At 39.7% G+C, this 24731-nt stretch overlaps 1 protein-coding gene and 1 long non-coding RNA gene across 2 annotated transcripts; one reads left to right on the top strand and one right to left on the bottom strand.

Moving 5' to 3' along the window:
- The first annotated feature begins 10558 nt into the window (after window positions 1-10558).
- Window positions 10559-19886, top strand: LOC105032496 (uncharacterized). Its single transcript, XM_010906955.4, is given in 4 exon segments — window positions 10559-10599; window positions 10601-11420; window positions 17576-17653; window positions 18333-19886. Coding segments are annotated over 4 exon segments (2388 nt in total). The 5' UTR covers window positions 10559-10573; the 3' UTR covers window positions 19797-19886.
- A 5-nt stretch (window positions 19887-19891) lies between these two features.
- LOC105032489 (uncharacterized) lies at window positions 19892-21479 on the bottom strand. The gene is made up of 2 exons (XR_829820.4): window positions 20917-21479; window positions 19892-20807 (listed from the first exon to the last, which is right to left on the bottom strand). It is a non-coding gene; the product is annotated as an uncharacterized lncRNA (long non-coding RNA).
- Between the last annotated feature and the right edge of the window lie 3252 nt (window positions 21480-24731).

The raw sequence follows: 24731 nt of genomic DNA, 5'->3' as shown, positions 1-24731 counted from the left end.
CGGGCCCTCTAACAACAAAACTCCTAGGTTAGCTACAGTAGTTTTGGCATCAACTTCTCAAGGGGGCCCAAAAGATCCTTCTTTTTGTCATTTGAAAGTGGCATTTTAACTCCTTTTCGTGGAACAGATCGGAAGCAACTTCATTTGAAAGCCATTTTCAACCCTTTTTATTCCTCCCGAGCCAAACGAAGTAATTGCAGAAAAAAGATCATTCCATCCTGTCACCTTCTATCTCCTCGTTGCTTTGAATTATAGTTTCTTCTAAAAAAAGATAAAAAAACAATCAGGACTCAAGCTGATAATAATAATTTTTTAGGAGGGAAGAAAAAAAAAAAAAAAAAAAAAAAAAGGCTGGTCTCTGATCCATGTATTTCTACCAGCAGGTCTCCCTCAAATTAAATAGACTACGAGAAGCGGGGATGCTGCATTCAATGAGGGTTGGCCCTTTGATTTGAACTATTCAATGGGATTGAGTCCTCTAAACATACATGGGATGCAGGTTGATAAGCTGGCTGTATTTAATGCTGTGTAAGCGATGTGCCCGCTCACCAAACAACCGCACGGTGTTGTAATACTGCGTACTCCTACTCCCCACACCATAAATATCCACTGTAACGAATGATCCAAAAGTGTTCACTTGATGGTCCTTCTGGACGGCCACAGCTGTGAAATTTCTAGCGGAGTAACTCCCATGGAGGGCCACCGGGTAAGGATTAGAGGGAGCATGCCATGGCCGTACTGGTGCAAACCCACCGGCTCCCAGCTAGGCACATTAGGGCTGGAGCCATGTGGCAATCAAGAGCGGGGTCTCCCATAATCCCGTCATGCCATGGATAAGTGGTCTCCATACCCCAGAAGCATGGGAAGGGTTACCTTCGTAGGCCCACTGGTCCCCGCCACCGTCAAATTTTTTAAAAAAATTACTGGTTAGAATTTCTTTGTGACCTTTGAACTATTCAATAAAATATTATCATATCATCTAATAAAATTAATAAAATTTAATAAAAATTAAATTGAAAAAGATTTATCATAATTAATTTTTATTTTAATTCATATTTTTCGATCGATTTTAAGATTTTTGAATAATCAAATGATGCGACTGTATTCTCTTGTCTGTTAGATGGTCATAAATGTGTGGTGGAACAGTTTTAATCAATAAATTATTCAAAATTTGAATGTTTGGAGGTTATCAATTTATACACAGAAGGAAAATATCTAGACTGTCACTCTCCAATGCTCAAGTAGCAAGAAAGATTTTAAAAAATAAAAAAAATAAAATCTGAATAACAAATTAAAAAAAAAAAGGCCACCTATTTGATACGCGAAGTTCTTTTTTATAAATATGGAGACCTTGAAACGATCCATTGATCATCTTATACAATTATTATTATTATTATTATTATTTTATCAATACTGTATATCAATCCATGAAGGACAGACCATATTTGGATCACATCAATTCTAATGCTAAATCCTGGGATTTTGATTAGTAGATCCTACCCCTTGTCGGATGGGACTTGACAAGGAGCCATAATGCTCTCCCACGAGGCCACGTGGGGTTTGTTGGGATGGGGAAACAAATAGGCGGCGGTGGGGAATACTTAATGGGACAAACAATTAATGAGGGAAGATAGGGAAGGGATGGCTTTGGTCTTGAACAGGGAGGAAGCAGCAAGCCATACGAAAGTAGCAGCTTCACATCCGGTATCTATGCAGCTTACGTTCGTTTATTAGAAATTGATTTGGTTCAAATTATCGCCTGTGTAGTTATTACATAGCAGAATGATGATTCCTTGATAAGTAGTTTATGTTATGGTCGATTAGAACACTATGAACATATAATGGTGACTTGCCCATTTGCACAATACTGCTGGCGGGCATTCCATTCATTGGGTCATGGAATACACCCTCACACTTTATTGGATTTTATCTGTTTTTTAGCAAACATCCAAATAGAGAGAAGAATGATATTTTTAATAACAATGCTTGCTTAGATAAAAATGATATGGATAATATCCATTCAAATTTATTTTTATATTCGAATCAATCAGGATAAGAACAGAAATTTGAGGATCCAACTAATATCTATATTTATTAAAAAAATAGATATAAATATAAATAGATAACTATCTAATTCATCTCCGAATATCTAAATCTATCTATAATCCTATATAATTTTATAAAATATTTATTATTTTTTAAAAAAAATATACAACCATATAGCATGTTATTAATTTGATTTATCATCTATTTAATGATATCTTTGATTCTATAGTCATAAAATAAAATTATCTAATTTATATCCATAATTATATTTATATTTTTAATATTCAAATTATATTCACATTTATTTAAAATAAATATAGATATAAATTTTTACATCTAAATAATATCTATATTCATATTTATATTTATCACATAAAATAAATATGTATATAGATATACTGATATCTGATCCTTCGGTCCTGCTCAACCCTATTTGCAGCTATAAAATCTGAGATTTTTTTAGTCTGCTTTTTTTTTTCTCTTATCTAGGTTTTCAAATTGACATCATGTTCTTTTCTGAATTCTTTGTTCAATGGACATTCTTGCCTATTGGATAGCATCGACTGCCTTCTAAATCAGTTACTTGGATACTCCCTCCCCAGGGTGTTTTGAAAATTAATTTTAATACTGCAATTAAAGGAAGCAGGGCTGCAATAAGGTTTGTGATTAAAGATCACAATAAATGATTGTTATAGGCTGCTGGCAATATTTTATCTTATACCTCAATAACCTATGCTGAACTTGCTACAACTAGGGCTGGTACTATGCTTGCTGTGTCTCGTTTCCTCCTATTAAAATTATAGGTTGAAGAGGATTCAGCTATTATTATTGCTTGAATTCCAAGAGGTGCTAAATAAATATCTCAACCTAACCCTCTGTTGCTAGATATGTAGAAATGAAAGAGCATTCTCCTTCTTCTTCAGGTCTCTCATATTTTCAGAGAAGGAAATAAGACAACAAAAAACTGGGCTCCCTCCACAACATTGGCAGGTGACTTCTCGTTCGTAGAGTTATCTTCCATTCCGACTGATTTTGGTTCTATTTTATTCTCTTATTTTTTCGTAAGGTGATACATTACACATTTTAATTTGGTTTTAGTCTCGTTTGCTGTATCCCAAGAAAGAAAAGAAAAAAATAAAAAAGCAGCAGCTTGCCTATCCTCATCGCCTCTCAGTTTGTCACATTAATGCAAGTGAGTTGGAATTCGAATATTTTAAACAAATATTTTATTTTTATTTTGATAATTTATGCTTTGTTTAATTCCTTTAGTGGCTAAAAGAACTGACCTTTGAGATGGTGTGTTGGGTCGATGTCTGGCCAAAACACCACCTCCCAAGATCCTTTCAGTACCACGCGATGCAGCAGGAAGAAAGAAGAAACAAAACAAAAGGAAAAACAATCAAAATACGTGGATCAGCCACAAAAGGGCTCGCCTCCACGGGGCATGCAAACTTCACTATGAAAAGAAAATTTTACAAGAGGAGACCTCACCCTCAACCCTTGTACACCCAATTATCTCTCACATAAAGTTTCCCTCACAAAAGCTCTCTCTCTTGGAGACCCCCCTGAACCCCTGAAGACCCTGGCGACCGCTGTCCAGGAGCCTCCTGCTCCTTCTCTCACAGCGCCTCACGCCTCTCTCTCTCTCTCCTCTCGGTTCGTACGGCGGCGAGAAAACCGAAAACCGCTCGTTCTCTGCTGTGTCTCAGGCTTTTTAAAGCCTTAAACATAGGTTAGAGAGTGATTAGGAATCCTTAATCAAGCCAAATCACGTCCCAAGCCGTCCGATCAACATCGGGAGCTCTCTGGACCCTTAGATCGCGCTCCGGTCCACGGAATAGGGCCGTGGACCGCGAGAAACGAGTGGGAAACGTCCACGCGGTCCACAGGCCGCGCCGTGGACCACCCGGTCCACGGTGGACCGGGGATGGGCCAGCAGGCTGCTGGGTCGCGCGTCCCGCACGGGCCTGGGCCTGGGTCGCGCGTCCCGCGCGGGCCTGGGTCCCGCGTCCCGCCCGGGCCTGGGTCCCGCGTCCCACGCGGGCCAGCGGGCCTGGGACGCGCGTCCCGCGCGCCGCCGCCTGCGGCCGCGCCGCTGCCGCCCGCCGCCGGTCGCCGGCGGTCCTCCGCCGCCTCGGTTTTCGTGCTATCTTCGAAAGCTCGTATCTTCTCCATCCGAGCTCCGATTCAGGTGATCTTGGTCTCGTTGGACTCCGTTTTTCGCCGCGAACCTCACTGTGGGCTCAATGTGGGCTGAATCTCGAGGCGTCAAATCCTAACAATCTCCACCTCGACTCGATATTCGGCCTCCTCCAAACTTCGAGAGCTTCTGGATCTCCTCGCCCCCATGCCCTGGGGCAATCGCCTGCTGATCATGGATGGGCAAACATGGGAGTCGAGCCAGGCTGCTCGATCCCATCTCCATCGTATGCTGTGCTCCTCCTGACCTGAGACCTGCTCGGGGCATCATCCTGCGGCAATAGGAATCTTACCTTGCGACGTCGCCTCTCGTCCTCCCAAGTCTCCTGTCTCGTGCCCGATCCGCCTCCTGGAGCTCCACCTCGCTCTGGGCTCCACCTGGCTCCCGATGCTCCACCTCGCACTGGGCTCCCTGCCAGGTAATAATGTCCTCTGCTCCCCTTCTTCCCCTCCAGCACAATCCTATCGCCGCGTAGCACCCTCAGGATTCCTCCACCAGCTACCGTCCTGTAGCCTTTCGAATCCAGTCTGCTAAGTGAGATAAGATTCCGCCTGAAATCGGGTATGTATCGGACCTCCCCCAATCTCCTCACTGCACCGTCATGTGTCTTCCAGCTGACCGTCCCAATGCCTCTGATCGCACAGCTCGATCCATTCGGCAGATATACAGTGCTCTCACTGTTCTCCAGGGAGTCAAACTGCTCCTCTCTGCAACATACATGATAGGGGCATGCAGAATCTAATATCCACTGCTGGGAAGAAGTAGATACCTCGTCAGATATCTCCAGGACATCTCCATCTGAATCACTGCCGGCCGTCGCTACAGCAGCCACCGTCCGATTTTTCAGTTGAGGGCAATCTCTGGCTAGATGCCCCAACTCCTCACACCGGTAACACCTGGTTTTGCTCAAGTCCCTCCTGGACTTAGACCGCCCTCGTTGCGATCTCCTGTCGCTCCGTCTACCGCCTCCTGCACCTCCAGAAGTCACCAAAGCTGAGCTATCACCACCTGAGCTCGAAGCTGGGTTCTCCCTCCTGAGAACATCGTTCTGGAGTATCGCCGCGGTGACCTCGTCCATCTTGATAGTGCTCTTCCCCACTAGAAGAGCAGTCACCAAGGACTCATACGAAGAAGGAAGCGACGCCAGCAAAACCAGCGCCCTGGTCTTCTCCTCAACGTTCTCGCCAACGCTGAGAAGGTCGGTGAGGATCTTCTGGAAGTGGCTCAGATGCTCCTGCACGCTCTGTCCCTCAGTCATCCGCAGTTGGTAAAACTACCTCCAGAGGAAAAGAGTGTTGGTGAGAGACTTCGCCATGTACAACTCCTCGAGCTTCGACCACAGCATCGTCGGGGAAGTCTCGCTCAGCACATGGATCACCACTTCATCCGCCAGGTACATACGGATGGTACTCACCGCCTGCATCTGTAGCCATTTCCAATCCCGCACCTCCATGGTGGTCGGTTTCTCATCGCACAAGAGAGCATCGATCAACTCCTGTTGGATGAGCACGTCCTTCACCCTTGCCTGCCACAAGGAGAAATTGCTCTTACCATCGAACTTGTTGATCTCCATCTTGATTGTTCCTGTTTTCTCCATCTTCAGTCTTGCTCACCACCACTGCAATCTGCGTCCTTGTACCGCCTTGCTCTGATACCACTTGTTGGGTCGATGTCTGGCCAAAACACCACCTCCCAAGATCCTTTCAGTACCACGCGATGCAGCAGGAAGAAAGAAGAAACAAAACAAAAGGAAAAACAATCAAAATACGTGGATCAGCCACAAAAGGGCTCGCCTCCACGGGGCATGCAAACTTCAATATGAAAAGAAAATTTTACAAGAGGAGACCTCACCCTCAACCCTTGTACACCCAATTATCTCTCACATAAAGTTTCCCTCACAAAAGCTCTCTCTCTTGGAGACCCCCCTGAACCCCTGAAGACCCTGGCGACCGCTGTCCAGGAGCCTCCTGCTCCTTCTCTCACAGCGCCTCACGCCTCTCTCTCTCTCCTCTCGGTTCGTACGGCAGCGAGAAAACCGAAAACCGCTCGTTCTCTGCTGTGTCTCAGGCTTTTTAAAGCCTTAAACATAGGTTAGAGAGTGATTAGGAATCCTTAATCAAGCCAAATCACGTCCCAAGCCGTCCGATCAACATCGGGAGCTCTCTGGACCCTTAGATCGCGCTCCGGTCCACGGAATAGGGCCGTGGACCGCGAGAAACGAGTGGGAAACGTCCACGCGGTCCACAGGCCGCGCCGTGGACCACCCGGTCCACGGTGGACCGGGGATGGGCCAGCAGGCTGCTGGGTCGCGCGTCCCGCACGGGCCTGGGCCTGGGTCGCGCGTCCCGCGCGGGCCTGGGTCCCGCGTCCCGCCCGGGCCTGGGTCCCGCGTCCCACGCGGGCCAGCGGGCCTGGGACGCGCGTCCCGCGCGCCGCCGCCTGCGGCCGCGCCGCTGCCGCCCGCCGCCGGTCGCCGGCGGTCCTCCGCCGCCTCGGTTTTCGTGCTATCTTCGAAAGCTCGTATCTTCTCCATCCGAGCTCCGATTCAGGTGATCTTGGTCTCGTTGGACTCCGTTTTTCGCCGCGTACCTCACTGTGGGCTCAATGTGGGCTGAATCTCGAGGCGTCAAATCCTAACATGGTGCGTGCAAGCTAAGCGGGGTGATCGACCCATCTGCTATTTCGCATGCCCATAGTTATCGTCCGATCGCTAATGCAGCGATTGACTTCAATGGAGATCATCTTTCTTGCTTCACATCGTTCAAATAAGATTTTCTGCTGCTTATCGAATGGTTAAATGCTTTGTCTGATATCTTCCAGCATGTTCTTTTACTTTAGTTTGTTGGATTTGAAACTTGTATATGGGTGTTCTGTTATTGCTGTATGTGTTATACTTTTCTTGTTTCTCTTTTGATCTACATTATTATGCCAAGACTGGGTCTAATGCTAATATAATCTTCAACTGCCTTTATTATCCCAAAAAAAAAAAAAGAAAAATAGAATTTTCAAATTTGAAAGCTGTATTCAAGAATGCAGGTTTCATGGTTATAATTTTATAGCTTATCCCGGATATCCACACCAGGTTTGGATGAATAAAGTTGCATCAACTAGTTGTTAATGCCATTTGACATGCATGAAGCATTTGATTAACTTGGAAAGATGAAATTTTGGGTACCAAAATCGGATCCAACTTTAGACATAAATGTAGATAGGCATGCTAAAATACCAAATCACCTGCCCAAGTCGGGCACGTTTTGAACAGGTCTGGAACTGATTTATCAGTCCGACAGTATGGACCGAGCCAAAAATTTGAGCATATTCTTTAAATGAGTCATGCTAGGGTTTGCATGCATCAACTTAATCCGAGCTCGGCCCGACCCAAACCTTTCCGACTTAGGCATGACAAAATAATGCAGTAGCTGAGGCTGGTTCGACCTGCCCGATGAGCAAGTCTAAATGCAAGTCATTGGCTGATTTTTAAATAAGAAATAGTGATGGATGGATGAGATTTCATCGAGCTAAATAAGGAGAATCTTTGGGTTTGTTTGTAGGGATGGATGGATGTGATGTGAATTTCATCGAGCTAAACAAGGTGAATCTTTGGGTTTGTGTAATTATTCAACACATAAAATGCCTAACGGGGTACTTCGTGAGTGGTTGTTCCTATCTCAAGCGGCCGACTGGTGGAGTAGAGAAAGTCCTGTAGTTCTTTGGGAACTTCACAGCCATGCATGATCGGTGATAGTTTGGCATGGGAGAGAAGCGAAAAGGATGAGGAGTTAAAGGTCACCGCATGCTTGTAATGCGTCGCTGGTCCTTTTATTTTTGTATATTCTTGGAGCCTCTTTCCCTTGGTTCCTCATCCCACAAAATGAATGGTGTTGCTTAAAACAAAAAGACTGAATATTTAACTTCATTAATTAGTCATCAAAACCAACAAAAAGACACAAAAGAAAGGCAAGGAAAAACCAACAAATAATCCTTCATGCATCACCGATATCATCCACCATGCTTAAATTCACTCGATGTACAGCTCTCCATGTAAATCCATGGCACCGTCACTAGATATACTTTTCATCACCATCATCAACTAATTCGTTGCATCTTGCACTAGAAGGTTAATGTGTTTTTTCATGATTTATTCATTATTGTTCATCAACCTCATCTTTTCATTTTAATATTCATATTTTGCTCTATCTACTATAATTTATCTATTAAAATCCATTTCTTCAATTTTAGTCAAGTAAATATGTCTAGTTTCCTCATTTTATTTGTGCATGTCATAATGTTGCAGCTTGAATCATTGGATGTTGATTTATTCATATCCAATATTTTTTCCAACCTTAACTCACAACAAATAATTTTTATTAGAAAAAAGAAAAGAAAACATGTAATAAATACATTTCTCTCTCCGTCTCTTTGCACGGAGAACAATTAAACCTACATGTACTCCTATCTATCCTGACAAGATTTAATTAGTTTAAAGAGCATTAGAGGTCCACACCTAGGGCTAGATGATCAATTTCGTGGTTCACTAATAACTAGATCTAACATAAGGTACCTAAATAGCTTTTACAATAAATATCAAGTTGTTAAAGATGATGGTCTATATATATGTAGATGGTAGCCGTCACTAACTGTTACATTAATCAACCCATGGACCAAAAAAAATATATAAGTTCAAGTTACATATACATACATATGCATACAAATATACGCACATATAAGCATTTTATATCTATTAAATAGATGGGAGAGAGAGAGAGTGAGAAATCTCTCTCCCATCAAAATTTTAGAAAAATCCTAGATCTAAAAAATTGAGCATGTCGCATTATAAATTTAAAAGCAATAGAACTATTCTTCCTCTTATTCCTACTACAAAAAATTACATTTTTTCTAAAATTTTATAAAAAAAATTTCTAATTTACCTTATTTGATTAGAAGTTTCACTTATATAAAACTCTTTTTGATTACAATTAAGCTTCTATAACTAAAAAAAATAATGGATTAAAAATATAAATTAAATATATTATCTTTAAAATAAAAAAATATTTTTAAATTGTGCTAAGCTTATATTTTGAAAAAAGAGAATCCAATATAAAATCTAAAAAGATAACTCTCTCTAAATTAGATTTCATATGTAATAAGAGTTCTACACTCTTTAAATCCAAATATATGGTGATTGTTGATCAAACTTCTTTTTTTTTGCCTTTTCTTTCAAAGAGTGATCATAACAAGTTAAGCTTATCTAGAATAAGAAATATATACAAAAGAACATCCAATAACTTTTTAAGATTTATTCAACACCTATATCTTTAATAATATTCATATACATTTGTGTTCATGCTTAAACTTGCAAATATCAGTCACAAGTGCTACCATATTTTTTTATGAATTTTTAGATGTACTCAATGGATGTCATTCATCCACAAAAAAATTGATTGCATGAATTATATCGTGATAGGAATTGCTAGTCACAAATTCAATTTTTTTATTATTTAGTAAAAAAGTTATAATTTTTTTTTCTTTTTATTCTTCTTGTTATGTTATCGTTATCTTCAATTCCTTCATTCATTTTTAGCAAAATGGTCCCATCACTTCATTACATTCCTTGCTTACATCGTTCCCCATCACACTAATTTTCCTCAACAAGATCTAAAACACTCTCTGACCTGCTTTTGTTTCCCCACCACACCATGATTAACTTGCTATTATCATTTGATCTATTTTCATAGTTTCAATAAATTTTTTCCTTTTAAAAATATATATTTTGAATAATTGTAAGTTGTTTTTCTTAGTTATATATAACCATATCCACCAATTAGCCTCATCAATTCTCGAGCCTTTCAAATCAAGTGTAATTAGTTAGAGAACAAAAAGAAAATCGAATACAATTTGAAGAAATTAACACACGCGCATATATATATATATATATATATATATATATATATATATATATATATATATATATATATATATATATATATATATATATATATATATATAAAGATATCATTATTTTTTAAAAAAAAATAGAAGTCCCAAGGTGCATGCTAGTGCACGCGTGCATATATATATATATATATATATATATATATAAAGACATCATTGCTCCCTTGCTGAGCCTCCACAACAGCCCTTCATCTCATCAACTTTGGTTTCGAGGGTTCTGATTACACTATTCTCTTGTTCCCACGCGCTTCCATTTGGCAACACCAGTTCTTGCCTAAAACCCTCGCAAAACCCTACCAAGTGGCATCATCCCTGGCGAGAAGCGCAGCGGGAAAGCCACCGTCTTATTTCTCCGCATCAATCCTCTCCCCTTAAATGGCAGCCGCGGTCCCCCTGAAACCACATTTCGATCGCAGAAACCCTAGCCCCGTTGGCGATGGCCGGTCCGTGTAGCCCCTCCCCTAGCGGTGCCCACTCCCCCGAACCCTCCTCTCCGCCCGGATTCGACGCCTTCGATTCCTTCCTCTACGACCCTTGCCCCGACTTCGATCCCGTGAAGGAGTGGCTCGTCGATCCCGACCAGTTCCTTATGCCCGAGGTCGAAGGCAATGGCCCGACCTACCTGGATGCCTCTGACGACCCGAAGACCGTCGAAGGATTCGGCGAGAGCTGTTCTGGATCCAGGACGATGATCGAATCGAGGTTGAAAGAAGAGTTCTTGAAAACGTCGATCGATGAAAAGATGGGAAAGGTCTCCTTGGCCGAAGACGGTGGGCATCATCATCATCATGGAGAGGATTCCTGTGAGGGAGTAGTGGAAGCGAGCGCGAACGTCGGTGGAGTGACTAATGTGGGTGGTTCAAATGATGGCAATGGCGTTTCTTCTTGGGGTTCCAGTGTTGCCGAGGGAGGGAATGGATCGAGGGAAGTTTGTACGGTCAGTGATTCGATAAAGGTGGCCCAAGAAAGCGATGAGGAGAGCAGCAAAGCAGAGACTGAGCAATCAGAAGATGACAGTGAGCCCTCCGGTGATGACTCCTCCTCCTCCTCTTCTTCTTCTTCGAGCAGCGAAGAAGAAGATGACGGTGATGACAGCAAGGATCGAAGCAAAGGGAAAGGGATAGCTCAGGCAGAGGAGGTGGAAGAGGGTGAGATTGTTGCTAGTGATGTGGATGAAGAGGAGGATATCAGAGGGCCCATCAGGACCAAGCATGAAGTCGAGGTAATTTGTGTGCTTTCCTCGAACTGGCTATGTTGCATTTCTTTTATCTTTTCAAAGAATATGTTGGCTTTAATTCTTTCTAGACATACATCGAGCACCTATGGTTTATGTATCAACTACATCTTCGCATGCCATATGCTCACGAAGAGAAATACAGGGCTGCACAGGTGGCGAAGAGAAATACAAGGGACACAGGGGATGCTTGAATCTTATACTAAAATGAAACATGATGACATCCATACATGGCTGGAATCAAACCTTTTGCAGTTATAAATAGTATAGGTACAGTGTAGATATAGATCAATCATAATTTTGTTTACTTAAGAATAAACTGAATAGGTATGACATTTAGTTTGCATTGATCATCATGGGTATCAAAAATTGACTCAGTTTCCCTAAGCAATAAATCATGTGAAAGCTACACATTTTTCAGCAATATTCGAAATGTATAGGATGAATGATGAGATGAATGGGAAAGTTTGCTTTTGTAAATACAGTGTCATCTCTGATTGTGTTTTGTAGACTTCAAATTTATTGGAAGTGTAAAAAGAAATATGAAGGCCAAGATGTATCCTGTGATCTTGTTTGTCTGCATGAGTTAATTTTTACTTGCAATCTTTATCTGGTCAATGGGATTGATTTTGTAGATCGAAGTATACCATGTCATACTTTCATAAAGTTTTAGTTTTTTCAATTGGATATAAGACTAACTTTGGCTCTTAATGAATTTATACTAAATTCACAGAAAAGGCAAGTTTGGGAACATCGTATTTTGCCCTTAGTAGCAGGAACTTCAATCGAAGGGCGCACTTGCTTCAGAATCTCCCCACAAACTCGTTCTTGTGCTTGCTTCCTAAGCATTTTCTTATTCATTATCTTTTTCTAGAGACTTCCTTCACCGTACCCATGCTCGAATTCGCTTGCACACTAGTCACGTGCTTTTAGTAACTAAGGTTTCCACCATGTCTTAGATTATCCATTGGTAGTAGAAAATGTTGGCTTGTCGATTACACAATTTAATCTCAATTAAATTTCAACCTTTTTCCAAATAATTTGTGGAAGTAAATATTTTAAAACCAAGAACCACATTGAAACTCCATCCTATCATGTGGATGCTTCAACGCTTGAATTATTTCATAATATGATATATTCATTCTCTATCAATGAAGCGAACAAGGCATGCAAATAGGCAACTTACATAAGCACGGACACTTCAAATTCAGGGTCCTTGCTTTCTTTGATGCCTAGGGCACTTCTCAACTCTTGAGTCATGCTATTCCTTCCCATCTTTTTGTGCCAAACCATGTTGACATCATCATTCTACATCAACATGGCAATTTGAGCAAACAGTGTTAACTCCAGTACTAAACTAAATATGGTCTTATTAAATTTGATGATATATAGGGCAAAATTTACCCAATTTATAGGAATAATAAATCATATGAAATGTACTCATTTTCCAACAATTTTCAGAAGTATTGTATGAATGCTGGAGACGAATGGTCAAATTTGCTTTTGTAATATAGACTTATCTCTTGTAGTCATTAGTAGAGTTCAAATTTAGTGGAAGTAAAAAGTAATATGAAGGCCAAGAGATCCACTATTATCCTTTTTGTCATGAGCTACAGTTGACTTGCAAGCCTTATCCAGTTAATAGGTTGACTTTGTGTATCGAAGAACGCCATAGCATAGTTTTCAAACATTTTAGTTTTTTTTTAGTTGGATCTCGAAGTAACTTTGGCTCTTAATGAATTGATAACAAATTCACTATTGAGGCAAGGCTAGCAATAATATGTTTTTCCCTTGGGAGCAGGAAACTTCCTTCCAGGAGCCATCTGCTTCAAAATCTCTTTGTAAATTCATTCTTATACTTACTTCCTAAGCATTTATTCAAATTCTTTTATGGAGACCTTCACGATACCCATGCTCAAAGCTGCTCCACACTAGTCACCTGCTTATAATAACTAAGGTTTTGCCATGAAAGTAGAATATCAATTGATGGAAAAAAATCCTAACTTGCCAATTACACCTTTTAATCTCAACTAAGATTTTAAATCCCATGGGGTAGGGCTGTCCCGATTTTTTCATGGAACAAGACGCACCGCTGTCCCGTCCTATCCCGACATTTAGGACAGGGGATGTCGCAATTAGGATTGTCCCGACACATGGGATGGTACTCCATCCCGGTGTTCCGGTGGGACGTGAATCCTTGATCTCAACAACTTTAAACTATTTCCTAGTAATTTGTTGAAGCAAATATTTAAAACAAAAACCAAGTTGAAACACTATCCCATCATATGTATGCTTTCGACACTTGAATTATTTTCATTATATGAGTCTTTTTTTCAATTAATTAAGCAAACAAGGCATGCAAATAGGTAACTTACATTAGCATGAACATTTCAAATTTAGGTTACATAGCACCTCTTGAGTCATGATATCCTTCCCCATCTCTTATTGCCAAACCATGTTGACATCATCATTCTACATCAATCTGTCAATTTGAGCAAAAAGTGTTAACTCTGGCACTAGATTAAATAGTGTCTTATCAAATTTAGTGATATATAGAGCAAAATTCACTCACTTTTCAGAAGCAATAAATCATGCGAAAGCTACAATGAATGTTGGAGATTAAGGGCAAAAAATTTGCTTTTGTAATATGGTTTTATCTCATATTTTGGTAGAGTTCATATTTAGTGTAATAATCAAAACAAATATGAAGGCCGAGAGATCTACTACGATCTTTTTTTTATTTTTTTTGCTTGCATGACATAATTTCAACTTGCAAGCCTTATCCAATCAGTATGGTTGACTTTGTGGATTGAAGTACACCATGCAATAGTTTCCTAACTTTTTAGTTTTCTCAGTTAGATTTCAAACTAACTTTGGCTCTAAATGAATTTATATTATATTCATGACTGAGGCAAGTTTGGCAACTCTGGATTTTTCCCGTAGAAGCAGGAAACTTCCATCTAAGAGTGTGCTTGCTTTAGAATCTCACCGTAAACTCATTCTTCTACCTGCTTCCTAAGCATTTTCTTATTCAATTTCTTATGTGGAGACCTTCACCATACCAATGCTTGAATCTGCTCCCGCACTAGTCCCCTACTTCTAGTAACTAAGGTTTTTCCATGACACTAGAATATTGGTTGGCAAAAAAAAATCCTAAATTTGTGTATTACACAATTTAATCTCAACTAACTTTCGACTAGTTCCTAAAAGATACTAAAAACAAATATTTTAAAACAAAGAACTGAGTTGAAATTGCATCCCATCATATGTGTGCTTTAAGTTTTGAATGATTTCATTGTATGAGATAGTTTTTCTTGATCAATTAAGCAAATGAGCGTGCAAATGGTGACTTACATGACCATGGACACTTCAAATTATGGTTTCCTGTATCATCACATACCATCCGATATGGGGCATATCATACTGTACCGACACTATCATACTATACTGTACCGAACCACCAATCAACACTATAATAAGATGGTACTGATACGGGGTCTAGTACCGAGATGATGAACCTTGCTTCAAATGGAGGGTCATCGTTGTCTTTGATGCCCAGGATGCTTAGCACCTCCTTGGTCATGATATTCCTTCCCATCTCTTATTGCCAAAGCATGTTGACATCATCATTCTACATCAACATGTTAGTTTGAGAATAAAATGTTAATTCTAGCCTTAAATTAAATGGAGTCTCATTAAATTTATTGACATTTAGGACAAAATTTATGCAATTTCCCAAAGTAACCAATCATGTGGAAACTATACACATAGTTCAGCAACAGTTTCCAATATGGGATAATGTTGGATGTGGATGGGCTAATTTGCTTTTGGATTATAATTTCATCTCTTATTGTGATAGGCATGGTTCAAATTTAGCGAAAGTGTAAAAAGAAATGTGAAGGCCAAGAGATTTATTATGATCTTTTTTGTTTGTATGAGCTAATTTCATCTTCCAAGCCTTATCCAGTCATAGGATTGACCTTGTGGATCGAAGTACACCATGTCATGTTTTCATAACTTCTTATTTTTTTCCCCAATTACATCTTGAATCATCTTTGGCTCTTAATAAATTCATACCAAATGCATGTCCGAGGGCAAGTCTGGCAACAAGTGATTTACCCTTAATAGCAGGAAACTTTCATTTATGGGGCACTTCAGAATCTTTCTATAAACTTGTTCTTGCACTTGCTTCTTAAGTGTTTGCTTGTTCAATTCCTTTTTTGGAGGCCCTCTTCACCATACCCATGCTCAAATCCATTCCCACACTAGTCACCTATTCCTACTAAGGTCTTGCCATGAAAATCCTGGCTAGCCAATTACACAATTTAATCTTAACTAAATTTCAATTGTTTCCCAATAATTTGTGGAAAGAAATATTTTAAAACAAAGAAACGAGATGAAGCACCATCTCGTCATGTATATGCTTCAATACTTGAATTATTTCATAAGATGAGATGGCTTTTTGTAAAATGAGATGCTTCAATACTTGAATTAAGCGAATGAGGCGGCAAATATTAGCTTGGACACTTAGCACCTCCAGAGTCATGATATTCATTCCTATCTCTTATTGCCAAACCATGTTGGCATCATCATTCTATTTCAGCATGGCAATTTGAGCAAAATGTTTTGTTTTAAGTTTACTAAATTAAATAAGACCTTGTTAAATTTGTTGACATATAGATTTTCTGAACTTTCATAAGCAATAGATCATGTGAAAGCTACAAATTTTTTGGCAGTATTCAGAAGTATAGGATTAATGTCGGAGATGTATAGGCATATTTGCTTTTGTAATATAGTTTCATCTCTTATTGTCATCGGTAGAGTTCAAATTTAATGAAAGTATAAAAGGAAAAATGAAGGCCAAGAGACATACTGTGTTCCTTTTTGTCTGCATAATCTAGTTTGGAATTACTTCCATCCAGGGGCCGCCTGCATCAAAATATCTATAAACTCATTCTTATACTTGTTTCCTAAGTGTTCTCTTATTCAATTCCTTTTATGCAAACCTTCTCCATATCCACGCTTGAATCCGCTCCCACGCTAGTCACCTACTTGTAGTAACTCGGGTTTTGCCATGAACTAGAATATCAGTTGGTGGAAGAAAACCCTAGCTTGTCAATGTCACAGTTTAATCTCAGTAACTTTAACTATTTCCTAGTTGTCTGTGGAAGCAAATATTTTAATACATTGAACAAAGTTGAAACACTGTCCCATCATATGTATGCTTCAACACTTGAATTATTTCATAATATGAGATAGTTTTTCTCAATCAACTAAGTAGACAAGCTGTGCAAATAGTAATTCACATAAGCATGGACACTTCAAACTCAGGTCTTTGATGTGTTAGGACAGATAGCACCTCAACTCATGATATTCCTTCCCTTTTATTGCCAAACCATGTAGTCATCATCATTCGACATCAATGTCACAATTTGAGCCTAACTACTAACTCTAGCACAAAATTAAATAGAGTATTATTAAATTTATTAACATATAGGGGAGCTGTTTTACCAGCTTTTCCGTCACATAATGCTTCAATAAATGTTTAGAGACACCTTCATGACATGCGGATGAAAAACATAAAGATACTTCTAGATGCTCAGTACTTGATGGTCATTTTTGGTTTACATATGCGCCATTTTAACCTGATTGTTTTCAAATATAGGAAATTCATAAACAGTTGCTTGTTAGACTTTCCATTTCCTTATTTCTTTAAAATTTACCTTTTCGAAATGTCTACAGAATCATAGTCTGCTTATGTTGTGCATGTAGAAGTTTCTATGCTTTTCGTGGTCCCTCATTGTAAATGCATCGTTCTCATATCTTTTGATCAGTTAACATGGTTCTACTTTCTCTTGACATTGTTTTTGAATTTATTTTACACTCTTTACACTCTAGTATGTTGCGATTTTAGATCTCCTTTCTAGAGCTATGATATGGTCTAGTCTGCACATCATTTAGGTTCATGCAAAGTTTTAGAAAGAATAGTTGGATAACTTGATTCATCACAGTGAATGTTCACCCATATGTAGTTTGGTGTTCTCGGTCGTAAGTTTCTCATTGTGGTATAACCTCCCAACTACAGTCATGCATATACAACTTAGAAGGGTTTTGGATACTAACGGAGAGAACCTATACTGCAGGTCCTTCCACCAGTTCCTAAAATCGAAGTATCATTGGAACCGCATCATCAGACTTTACCAGTGGGAGTCATATCATCTGTAAGTTATATGAAACTCAAAACAACTCATTTACAGTTTTTGTGGCTGCTTATATTCTCAGAAATGTAATGCTTTGTACGTATAACCCATTGAATATGTCATTTTCAATAGTGTATTACTTCTTCTCTGAATGATTGTTGTGCTGTCATTACAGTTATGGAAGAAAAAAATGATCAAGCATGTTACATCACATAAACTGTGGCGAAGAGCAATTCATCTGTAGGACTAATAAATGTGTAAACATGTGAACTGAGGCATTTACTTTTTGATCTTCCAAAACATATTAGAGGGGTCATCTCTTCATCAAGCAGAATAACTTTATATTCTGGAGAGACAACTATGGTCTTAATGCATGTAGGCATTGTTAATATGTTCGATTCCCAGATACAAGTAATGATTAATAGAATATGTTCAAAGATAACATTAGGCTTCTTTCTACTTGCTTTATTTTATCTTCAGGACACTCTTCGTCCTGTCAACTGGTGGTTTCAGTATATAATCTAAGATACTTCTGCCTTTTCAGAAGAAGTACCAGTGGTTGGTTATTCTTAAATCCTTTACTTTTAATGCTGCCTATGGCTAATTCGGGCAATAAGCAAAAAGAAGGATCCTGCGGATTAGTCATTTTCTGTAGTTTGTAACATGATTGTCTTAATCTTTTTGCTCTTTCTTATTTCAGATACTGGCTAACCGAGTAATTGTGAACGGTTCCGCGAAACACAATCCTCTCAATGAGGGTTCCATTCTATGGATAACAGACACAAGGTCACTGTTAGGTCCGGTAGATGAGATTTTTGGACCTGTCAAGAACCCCTACTATGTTGTTAGATACAATTCAGTCCAGGAGCTACCAGTTGGAATTAGCGGGGGAACTGCTGTCTCTTTTGTCATGGAGTTTGCCAACTGTATCCTCAATGCAAAAGAACTTCATAAGAAAGGATATGATGCATCTGGTGAGCATGACGAGGAGCTGAAAGATGAGGTGGAATTTTCTGATGATGAGAAAGAGGCTGAGTACAAAAGATCCCTGCAACAGGCAAAGAGAGACTGTAACGTTAGGTCACATGGGAATCAAGAATTTGTATCTGACATGAAGAGGGCCAATTATAAGGATGCCATGGTCCAAGAGGACATGCCAGCTCCTGCCCCTCATACATCGGTAGCAATGAGCCAACCACTACCTGGTGTTCCGGCGTCCCTTCAGACAACACCAGGAACAAGTAATTTGGGTCAGAGTAACATTTCTTCTTTTCAAGCTGGAAATCCTAGCATGAGTGCTCCTGCCATCATTCCGTCTGCAGTGCAAGGTGACAGTGGTTTTAGTGATCTGTCTCAGCAGTCATTACAGCAGCAGCCAAATGCTGTTTCAGCTTATGGATTTCCTCCGCATCAGCAGCCAAATGCTGTTTTAACTCATGGATTTCATCCGCAGCCGCAGCCAAATGCCGTTTGGACTCATGGATTTCATCCGCAGCAGCAGCCAAATGCCGTTTGGACGCATGGATTTCCACCCCAGCAGCAGCCAAATGCGAGTTGGAGTAATGCATTTCCACCTCAGCAGCAGCCAAATGCCAGTTGGGGTAATGCATTTCCACCTCAGCAGCAGCCAACCACCTATTGGGGTCATGGATATGCACTTCAGCAGCAGCCAAATGCCACCTGGAATCATGGTTTTCCACCTCAGGAGCATTTTATGGGTATGCAAGGAGGATTTCTCATGAACGTATCACCAGGTCAGCAGCCAGGAGACGACGCTTACAATCACCTGCATCAAAATCAAGCTTTTAATATTTTTCCAAATGGAATGCTATATCAGCAGTTAATTTCTAGTCTCGCAGCCCTGGCCAACACTGCATTGCTGGGTGGGCCAGTGAATCCATCTGCTTGTACCATGTCTCTGGGATCAGGAGCACAGGGAAACTTCAGCCAGGTAACATTTGGGTGCAATAATACGCAAGAACAAGGGGCTCCAAGTTCTTGTAACGTGCAGAATCATGAACAGCCACCATCAGCTACTGGTCGGGGGGATATCCGACCTCCTATGCAATTCAATCCAGGGAGGTCATCTTTTCGTGGTAGGAAGCCTCACTATAGGGGAGGCCGTCGTTCTTTTGGTAGAGGTGGCCGACTGCAACGCGGATAGAGAATTTTGTATTTATTTGTTTGCATGGCTTTTCTCCTTTATGTTAGCTTACTTGTTATGTTGCTGATACTTGTTTTTTTTTTCCTCTCTCTCTCTCTCTCTTCTTGATGGACAATTTTTGTGGACATGCTATGCAGTGGTTGAACCTTCAAATTTCTTGCATCATTGACATCAAAAGGAAGGCGTTCTCAAAAAATATAACGCAGGGAAGATTGCTTGATTTTTGTTTGTATCCCCTCTACAAAGGAATGTATTTGTTGGCTAATGTCATATTACTTTAGTGTTTTGGTAGTAGATGAAATTGTGATACACTCATTATTCAAAACAGTTGCTAAAATCAAGAAAAGATATCTTTCCTTGTTGAGATTGAAGTATCTTTTTTATGAACATCTACCTTAATCATGATCATTAACCCTTCTACTGGCAGCACTATTGGTTAAATGGTATGGTCTGAGTGCCCTCATCAAGGCTGTTCTATACCATTGCTTTTTCTTTCAATCCTACTAGCATTTCACCGTGATCCACCTAGCTTTAATCTAATATAATATAATTATGGAGAAGCATGTGACCCTTACCCACCATAGAGCACGCAGAACATTGGCCTTTTCAGTTCCATGTTGAAAAAGAGCAGTCAGAAGACGGAGAAACAAGGTATTAAAATGGCGGAAGATTTCATCTTTTCAATGCTTTAAGCTTAAGCGGCCGAGTATCAGCATCTTGGCGCAAAACAACGTTGATTCGAGACTGGCAGGAAACAGGAATAGAGGGGAAATTCATCTTTACACTTACAACTCAACTAGAAACAATCAGCAGTGCAGCTTAAAAGCAACACTAATTCTAGAGTGAAGTTCTCCACTTCATTTCTTTACTAAAATGTTAGGTAGGGTAGGTAGAAAGTTCGACATTCTGTGTTCCCCCTTCCCCCTCCTGATGCCATATTCCCACCCTTGCTCCTCTAATGTCACTTCTTTCCTGCCACTCTTTGGGACTCTTCAGTCGTTGATAAAACCCCTATCAGGTCAATGCAAATGCTACGTCACTATGAATAGGAACCGATTACTTTCGACCAAGCATGGCAGCATACACTACAATGACTATAATGAAGTTGAGTAGGAGAAACCTTCTGTTGCTCTGCGTGGGTAACTCTAAGCAAGGACTGAAATCCTCTGGTGCGTCGCTGGAGTACATCATCAGGGAAGGTTCTCTTGGCACACCATTTACTCCATCTCACAGATCCCAAAATACGCATTAATATAAATCAAAAATCACTTAAAGAACTCACCAAACTAAGAGAGAAAAAAAAAATAAATAAATAAATAAATAGACAGGATAGGAAAGAGGGGTGTGCATAATGTAAATCACTTAAAGAACTCTTACAATATAGACCAAACTAAGAGAAAAATAAAATTAAAAATAAATAAAGAGATAGGATAGGAAAGAGGAAATTGGTGGCCACCACTCTCCCTTCCGCCACCATCGCCTTGTCCAAATGCCCGTGAGATATAATGTCCTTTCCTTTCTCCTCTGGAGCGCAGCGAGATTCGACTGGGACAATTTAATCCGGTCAAATCTAACAATGATCTTGCCCATGTGAGGAGACATGAAGGGATTTGCTTTCTTTCCTTTGCACCGACATACAGGATAGTGGATCAAAGGGAGAGCATGACGCTTGGGCTCACCCAAAGGAAGGAGACCTTGGTGCAGTTGTCCCAGTCGATGATATGACGACAATGCAAAAACTCATTGATACATCACCGTGTCATGGATACGTACTCTTTTTTTCTTTTTTTTTTTTTAATGGTACATTTTAAATTAAAGTAATACATAGTTAAATCATTGTTTTCTAATACATAGGACATGTCTAATTAATACATGTTTGAAGTTTCTCGTATGTTGATACACATTCGGTATGCACCAATTATTTTGTGGAGACAACCTTGTGCCTTATAGAGACGTGCACCTCAAATCGGGTTAATACGTGGCCAATATTGTTACTTGTTGATACATATTACATGACGAAGCAATCCATACCTAAGCCTCCCTAATATCTGAGCATGCTCGTTTGATTTTCTTCCACTTTTTAAGGTCTCCAGTGATGAAATTAATCTATCGGTTATAGTATCATTTGGACAAGATGAGAGAGTTGATGCCTGGAGGTGAATGCCATTGGCAGTAAGGCGAGGACCTCTAGCTTGAGCATATTTGAGGTTTTGCGGTTCTATAAAAAGAGAAGGGTGATAGAGAAAAGAAAGATTGATGAAAAGTTGAAATAGTGGGTAATGACCATGCTATTGAGTTCTTGACGTAATTAAAGAACCCGATCTCCTATAATTATCCTAAGTAGGCTTTTAGAGAAAAAAAAGAGAGAGTGCTTTAAGAGTTGTGAGATGAGATATGTGGTGCACGTGCCAAAGGGCTCTTCTCAAATGATATACTCAAGTGACTTTACCAGAACATTTTTACCTTCAAAGGATTGTAAGACTCTAGAGACAATACATTGTGCAACAAATCTTTTTGGAATGCACCAAAGGAAATGATGGAAGTTTTTCCACAATTGCACAATTCCTTGTTGAACTAATCATTTTCCATAGATTTTGCAATCTAATCATGAAATTATTCACGACTTATGATCAAAAAATCCATCCCTTGTTTCCCTTTTTTGGTGGAAGGTGGTGGACATTGAAACCCGGCGTGCAATTCCAAACAATTGGCCTGGATACAAAGATAGGTCTAACTGATCACCTGGACCACGTTGGAATTCGATATATCTCATATTTTGATAATTAACCTACCACAAGCAAATGATCAGACCATTTAAACCCTATTTATAAATGCCCTTTTCTTTATTCATTTACATCAATCTCCATCCTAAACTCTTCCGAGTCTGATATCTAAGAACATATTTATATTGGTCTCCCACCTTTCAAGCTTATATATTAGACATTGTTTTTTGGGTGGAATGTTAAACCTATTGTTGCTGGTTGGTGCAATACCAATATGAAATCGTGAATGTAATCCGATATATTTAACCCAAAATCTCTGTGAACACGGGGTATGAACTTGCAAGATATTAGTTAGCGAGCCAGTCCATTCTTGTTATAGTTTGGTCCTCTTTTTTTTAAAAAAATGGTAATATTATAGCTTGGTCTTTCATATGGTTTAAATTGCATTTTTTTTCTCTTGAACACTTGCTTGGATTTTTAGCAAAAAAAAAAAAAAAAAACAGTTGCTTGGATAGTTGCTCTCTTTATTAAAAATTTATTACATAATATAGTTTTGAAATATATTTTTGATCTCCGTTCAAGTAAATGGTTATTATTTTTATTTATTTTGATACTTCATTTTGTTTCGATTGAACAGTACTTAGGACTTGTTTGATTGGGATAATCTGGTATGGGAAAAAGAATCTGATATTAAATTATCATATTTAGTATAAAAAATGGAAAAAAAAGATGGTAAAAAATTTAGTGGGCCCATGGCTATTTTTTGGAGAGAAAAAATAAAATAAATATCATGGAAAGATTGATATTTCTAAATTTCTGAGTAGAGATAATCTATACTTGACAAAAATATCTTTAATAAACCTACATATGTAATCATTAAATTTGTTCTGATGTTTTTTTAAATTTATTCAATAAAAAATTTTTACAAAAAAATTAACGTAAAGATAGCATTATGTAAAAAGATACATGATTATAGTTGCTATATAAAATCTAATTGAAAATGATAATGCTATCCTAATATTAAAAAATAGATTTACTACCGTACTTTTTTATATTATTTTATTATAAAAATATTTAAGATATGATATATTATTTTTTTTATATATTATTATTTTTTAAATAATATTTTTTTATTATTATTCCTCTCTTCTTCCTCCCTTTGCTTGTGCCTCCTCCACGCTTGTCGTCCCCCCCGGTTGGCGCCACCCGTGGCTCCTCCGTCGTCTTCCCTCCTCTCCTTGCTAGCAACCCCCCCCGGAGTAGCTTGCAACTTCTTTGTGCTACCACCCCCCAGGTGGCTCGTAGCTTCTCCATGCTATCATCCCTTCGGTGGCCTATGAGCTTCTCCGCACCATCGCCCTCCCCCGATGCGAATCAAGGCTTCGTCCCCCCACGGCCCACTATCACCTCCTCCGATCCCTGCGATCGGTAGCTTCTCCGTGCCCCTGCCCCCATGGCCTGTAGCTTCTCCGCACCCTCCCACCGCTACAATCGTTGCGGTAGCTTCTACGCGCTCCCACCCCCTTATCGACAGCTTATCTGCACCCTCCATCCTGCGACTGACAGCTTCTCCATGCCCCCACCCCCGCGACTAATAGCTTCTCCACGCCCTCCATCCCACAGTCGATAGCTTCTCCATGCCCCCAACCCTGCAACCGGCTACTTCTCCACGCCCCCCATCCCATTGCCAGTAGCTTTTTCGCACCCCCGTTCCTGTGGCTGACAACTTTTTTGTGGCCCTCCCATCGCCAGCCGCTGCACCCCCACCCCCCGATAGCCCACAACTTCTCCACGCCACTGCCCCCACCCAACCCCTGCAGAGCCCGCAGCTTCTTTGCACCACCACCGCCAACCCCAAACCCCTCCGATGGCCCATGGAGAAAGAGAAGATTTTTTTAAAAAAATAATTATGGTACAAAATAATCTCAATTTTTAAAATATTTACCGTACCAACCATGTATATGGACACTCCATCTAGCTGAAATCCGAATGGTCCATATTTAATCCGACATTCAGAAACAGATAAAAAATAAAAGGACTAAAATATTCTTTAGAGCACCGTAGCAAAATCTTAAAAAAATTATTTTATATTGAAGGATATATTTATAAATTTGCTCATATTCCCATACAGATTTATCTCCAACCAAATATAGTAATTTTTTTTCTGTGTCATTTTTCGAAGTAATTTTTCCACCAACCAAACAATATAAAA

The sequence above is a fragment of the Elaeis guineensis genome, chromosome 2, assembly GCF_000442705.2.
Source record: "Elaeis guineensis isolate ETL-2024a chromosome 2, EG11, whole genome shotgun sequence".
Lineage (NCBI taxonomy): Eukaryota > Viridiplantae > Streptophyta > Magnoliopsida > Arecales > Arecaceae > Elaeis > Elaeis guineensis.
Note: the sequence above shows the minus strand (reverse complement) of the source record. Positions and strands in the feature narration are given on the sequence as shown.